The 6121-nt window shown below is 55.0% G+C and overlaps 1 protein-coding gene across 1 annotated transcript; it reads right to left on the bottom strand.

Annotated features, from left to right (window-relative positions):
* Nucleotides 1–347: 347 nt before the first annotated feature.
* Nucleotides 348–3187, bottom strand: APCDD1L (APC down-regulated 1 like; the record flags this gene model as incomplete). The annotated part of the gene is made up of 1 exon (XM_064475976.1): nt 348–3187. A coding segment is annotated over one exon (846 nt), but the record flags the coding sequence as incomplete, so codon positions are not given.
* Between the last annotated feature and the right edge of the window lie 2934 nt (nt 3188–6121).

Below are 6121 nucleotides of genomic sequence, written 5' to 3'. Positions count from 1 at the left end.
CCCCTCTCTGCTCTGAGCCCTGAGCGCTCTCTGCAGGTTGCGGGATGCCGCGCATGGCACAGGGCAGTGACTTCTTCCACTGGCGAGGAGTAAGTGGGACCACCAACACTGGTTTACCCAGCCGTGTTCACTGGGGCTCTGCCGTGTGCCAGATACTGCGGAACCTGCGGGAAAAGATCACAGTGCCTGGCTCAGTCCTTCCCTTGGGGCAGAGGGTAAAGCTGGATAGATTAGTGATCAAAAAGCATTATAAAGTACATAAAGCAGAGTGATGGGATGGGCAGGTGGAAGGAGAGGAGGGAAAGAGAGGCTGTTTTGGGTCAGGGGGTACTCACGGTGGGCTTCCCCGAGGAGGTGACATTTGGTCTGAGACTTGGATGAAAAGAAAGCGCCAAACCTCTGGAGATCTGGGGGGAAAGGTGTTGGGCAGTGGCAACAGCACATGCAAAGATCCTGAGGCAGGAAACAGCCTGATATGACCAAGAAACAGAAGGAAGGGCGGTGCAGCCAGGGCGAGGGGAGGTGTGGGTGGACCTGACCGACCTCGAGACCAGGGAGCTGGGATTTTATTCTGTGTGCACCGGGAGCCCTGGAGAGTTCTAAGCAACACAGGTCAGAAGGGTCAACTGAAGGTGCATAACAGAGAGAGCAGGGTTTACCTCCACTGGCTTTAATCTCTTTCACACATTCTCTACAAGACATTTCACTTCTTTTCTTTAGAACCATAATCGCTTTGGTTGACTTTAATAACCAGCAGGAACATTTTTCAGGCTGTTTAATTTTATTAAAAGATTCAAATTTGATGATAAATGGTGGTATGGTTGCCTTCAAGCCTCAGATACAAGACTTGCTCAGCCACGGACATGTTCCCGCCACCCACCTTCATCCCCACCAGGAACCCCCCCCCCCCACCTCGATGCAGTCTGAGACCGTAAATAATCTAATTATTTCTTGTACTTTGGTAAATATGCCAGGAACACTCGTAGCTCTCTGAGACCTACAGAGAATATTAACTTGGTGGGGTTTTTTTTTTTTTTTTAAAGAAGAATGGGTAGATAAGTTAGAGCAATTTCAGCGGGCTGATTGAACCCCACACAGTCTAACAGAGGACAAGGGCTTCTGTCTGAAAGCATCATTAGCCTCACAGACAATTGTTCAAGATCTGTGATAAGAGCCAGAGATAGGACTCGGGAGGAGGAGGGAGGGGTGAATCATCGGCGCAGCTTCCCGGAAACCCTTGAGCCCACCAGGATGCCAGTTAATTTCGCAGTGTGTAGACGAGGCCCTGGGAACACACGCAGGGTCCCTGCAGGGGCACAGCCTGTCCGAGCAGAGCAGGATGTGGGCACAGGGGCACCGCGGTGGGCAGGCTGGGCCCACGGGGCTTTCTGCCTCCCCTTCCGGTTGTCGCGGTGCGGCCGGTGCCCCCGACCTCTCCCCAGGACGGTCCCAAAGACACAGCAGAGGTTTCTCTTCCTCCTTGTCGGCTGAGCCCAAGGAGTCTTGAAAACAGAGGACGCCTGTGCGGGGCTAATTACAGAGCACGTTAATCTTCCCGCTTCATTAGTATTAATTACTTTCCAAAGGCTGGAAGTGCGCTTTTCTCCAAAGACCTGCCCCAGCCTCCAGCCCCACATGTGGTGTTGGTGTGAGTGCAGGAGGCTGTGCTTCTTGGCTGGGACGGGGCACCTCTCACTCGCTTCTGGCCCAGGAGGGCTGGATCTACCCGCACGCAGTGTTGACAGCTTGAGGCCTGACTCGCAGAAGCACAGGCTGGCGCAGACACACACCAGCAGTCAGAACTCAAGAAAGCCGAGTTGCCCCCGAGGAGACGACCCCCCTGCCAGCGAGCCAGGAAGCCCTGAAAACCCGAAGCAGCATCTTTAATTCATGGCTCCGGCTTGAGTTTCTATTGCTAAATCCGAATTGATAATCTTTAAACAAAAACCCAGAGACTTGGCAGAGCAGTGCAGAACCTGGCTCCCATCTCACTGAACCCCAAGTGCGCAGGGAGAGAACTGCGGCCCCTTCGGGCAGGGAGACGGGCCGGTCCTCGAAGTGCCCAGGAAAATCGGGAGTGAGTTTTTAGACGCTCGGGGCTATCGACATTGCCGAGGCGCCCAAGTTCGCGGTCACGATGTGAGCCACTGGCCGTGGTGGAGACTCGGCAGGGGCTGTTGCCACTCAGAGGCTGACCCGCTTGGGACTTGGGCTGAGCTGCCACCGCCTGGCAGCGTTACCTGTGCTGGGCAGGATCGTGGGTGGAGGAGTCTGTGCCTGGAGGGAGCCCATGGGTTCGGACGAGTATCTGGAGGCACCGTCTGGAAATCAAAGACCAATTTCATAGCCACTGGAGGAAGGCCAGCCCTTGAACTAGGAGCAGAAAGGGGACAGGGGCCACTTGGGGACCTGGCCGTCCGCCATGGACAGGCTTCTGCAGCAGAGGCCTGTGCTGCGGGGGCCTGGAGAAGTCCCGGGCCGCCCCATCGCAGAGCACCAAGGGTGCCTGGTAGGATGTGGGACGCTTCTCTGGGGTGTCGGGACTCGACCCATCCGTGGGCCTCTGTCCGATGAAGAGCAGGCTCTGCCCGAGGGGGTCCTGCTCCATTGTGAAGAGCTCATACTCCACGTGGGGGAGCCGGATGCCCAGAGGCAGGCACCCGTTGGTGGCTGTGACGTCCCGCTCGGTCCCCAGGGACCAGGCCCCTGGCCCCCCGCAGCTGCTCGGCTCCGAGAAGTTGAGCATGGCCGTGGTGACCTGGTCCATGGGGGTCACCCGGGCCCGCGTGACCTGGAACACCAGCTCGGTGCCGCCGCGCACCTTGGCAGATGGCGTGCCCTGGGTGTAGCGGCCGGCTGCGTAGACGGTGAAGGTGGGCTGCCGGCAGGCGGGGTCGGAGAAGTGGTGGTAGCAGCCTTCCCAGGAGCGGTCATGCCCGCGGAAGGTGAAGAGCCGGGTGAGGAAGAGCACTGCGGGGCGCGCCTCGCACCCGGCGCTGACCCACCGGCCGTCCAGGCGCAGGGGCAGGGCCGCCCGGGGGGGCAGCACGGGCGGGTGGTGCTCGTCGGATCTGGCAATGAGGCCGCAGGCTGGGCAGGGGCGAGCGTGGTGCTGGCAAAGACAGAGAGGGGGGCTGACTGTCCGAGGGCGAGTCAGGGTGCAGCCTGGGGACTGGGCGGGGTCCCAGTGGGGTCCCACCCCGGGTCACCCATCACTTCCTTCACTCCTGCCTCCAGCCCCGCGGGCCACATTGCTCTTCTTGGGCCTCAGTCAGCTCCTCCATCCTCTGGGCCTTGGCACCTGCTGCCGCTCCTGCCTGGAACTCCCCCTAGAACGTTGCCTGGCTGCCTCCTTCTTGCCCTCTGAGTCTCAGCTCAGAGGGAGGCCTGGGAGAGCCCTTTCCCGACCACCCCTTGTACAGTGGTCCTCAGCCCTTCCTAGCACTCAGAGATGTGTCATTCCCCCTTTCCTCTTCTCTCCATCCCTCCCCTTTCCCTGGATAGTAAGCTCCAGGAAGCCCGGATGGACTGTCTCTCTGTGGCTGTTCTATCTCCAGGGCTGAGCCTGCTCACAGCAGGGACAGTGGGTGAATGAACGGATGGGAAATGGAACTTACATCCTGGGGTTTGAAAGCAGAATTCCTTTCTCACACCCAGCCTTCGTGGTCCTGAAATTCGACCACCATTAACATTAACTCTCTTTTCCCCTTGCCTGCTGCTACTCCCTCTACCCCCAACTCACTCTTTTAGGTGCTTCCTAAGGGCCAGGAGCTGTGCTAAGTCCTTCTCATGTGCTGTTACACTGGAGCTGGGAAGCTGAGGCTGAAAACTAGTGGGCCAGGTGGCCTGCCAAGGCTCTCCAGCCTGGAAGTGGTAGAGATGAGCTGAGACCACTGGCCCCCTGGCCCACTGTCTGCCCACAGCAGCCTGCAGTCTCCACCGTCGGGGGGAGACCAGAGGCATTTTGTCTTCAGAAATTTCACCTTGCAGGGTGAGCATCGTTCCCTCCTCTCCCTTGGAGAGTGAATATGGCAGCAAGGATGAAGACCACTGAGATCCTCATGCCCTTGGACATCCCGGCTTTGGGTCTGGGCTAAGGACTTGCTGAGAAGTTGCAAAGAGACTCAGCAGAAAGATGTTCACTCCTGTGTTATTTATCATCGGAAACCAAGCCCCACCTGGTGCTGTGAGGTGCAGCCTCAGCCCTCAGTTGCCCCGGGCTGTGAGTTTGTTTTCCTCGCTCTCTGGCCTGATTTACAGTTGCCAGTGCCTTATAAATCCTCAGAGCTGAGTTTACAGTAAAACATGTCAACAGGAAGCAGATGCTAAACCAAATTCTGTGGGAGTAGTCAGTCTGCATTTTGGAGCGAAAAAGCTCAGTCTAGGCCAAAAAGAAACCAGACACAGACAACTTCTTCTTCTTCTTTTTTTTTTTTAAGGGAGCTGATAGCCAGAATTCAGCTCAGAGCATCATTCTGAAAGGTACAAGTGGAATAGGCACCCGTCAAGGCAGGGCTGACGTGGGAACAAGCCAGCATCCCTGGCTTTTGCGGTTCCAGAAGGAAACTCAGGGCCAGGGGTGCACACAGGACAGTCCGGGGGAAAGCACTGTGAGGGCCCAGCTGGGAAATCAGCTCCAAGTTGTTTTCCCTTCCAAAAACCAAAAGATTTCCACAGATTGATTGCTGCTAGATGAGTTTCATGCCAAACAAGGGGGCATTTGGGAGTTCTGGTTTGGAAAGAAAATACTGGACGATTGAGAACAGGGTGTTTTTTTCTGGGTGTTTTTGATTTTGTTTTTTTCTTTTTCAGATTGCTGCATTATAAGCTCTGCATATTTATTTCTGTGATGGACCTAAACTTGCCTTGACTTCCACGATATAGTTTTCTACTGTATTATTTTTGGCTTGGGGGATTTTAACCCAGAGGACTGGAAGGCACCTGGAAATGCTAATAAATGGCTTCAGAAATGTCTGTGACAGGAGGGGACAATCTGGCTGGCTGGTTAGCTGCAGCGGGTAATTGGAACGCTGGCTGATAAGAGCCTCCTCTATTTAGGCATTTTAACCCACATTCCAACTGTTGTTACACTAATGTGTATTGACAAGACATAATGCATCACATCAGAATAATCTCAGGGCTGCCTTTCTCCCTCAACAGAGATCTCTTCTGCTGACAGGACATCCGGAGACGCTGGTTGGTAATTTGGGGCAAGCAATTTTCTGTGTGGCAGAAACAAATGGTGAGCTAGCAAGGCTCTGAGGTGTGGGAAGGACTAGAGAAGGCATTTCCTTCTCTGACCCTTTGTAAGGGGATGGAAGAAAGTACCGTCTCTAGCGGAAACCTTCTGGGCGTCACCCCGCACAGGTCCGGAGCTGCACGTGTTAACAAACAAGGCCTCCGTCAGCGGAATTCACACTGGCGCCGAAGCCCAGTTCTTCCTGTTACATAAAGTCGTTTCTCAAACAGCACACAACAGTGTCTAAAAGCCCCCAGAGGTGACACCAGGCTTAGATGATTTTGGTCGAGGGTTGGCTGATTGATTAGGATTCTATACCCAAGCAATGAATTTGGGGATCAAATTGGTTTTAAATTAACTTCTAAAAATGTTCCTATTGATCATCTGGTTTGAGTCGTGGGCAAGGCTTGGGTCCCGGAGAGCATAAGGGAATGACCAATTTGTTACTGGTGGGGAGGTTATCTGCAGTGTTCCCTTCTTTGAAATTATCTCCCCCCCCCTTTTTTTTTTCCGGGGAGGAGGGCAGTTGGTGAGCGGACATTTCATTGAATGTCTGTACAGCTGGCCCTGCTGGTCCAAGCTCACATTCCTGTGTGTTCTGCTTGGCAGTCACATCGCAGGTGGCACTGGCCGCCCTGGCGGGTCAGGCAGCAGGGGTCCACAGCCCCAGAGCCCCACCTGGGGAGAGGTCCCGGGGTCCATCCTCTCTGCACTCAGAGCTGTTTGTGCTCCCAATGAGGTGGTAGGTACTGGTAATCACCCCAACGCCAGCACCTTCTCTGCTCTAAGTGAGATTAACGTCAGACCAGCCTAGAACATTGGCTGCCAAAATAGGGATCATTTCAAGGTCACGGAAAGAACTCAGGCTGATTTTCTGATTAT

Source organism: Camelus dromedarius, chromosome 18, assembly GCF_036321535.1.
Source record: "Camelus dromedarius isolate mCamDro1 chromosome 18, mCamDro1.pat, whole genome shotgun sequence".
NCBI lineage: Eukaryota > Metazoa > Chordata > Mammalia > Artiodactyla > Camelidae > Camelus > Camelus dromedarius.
The sequence above is the reverse complement of the archived record's forward strand: the minus strand, read 5'-3'. Positions and strand labels throughout refer to the sequence as shown.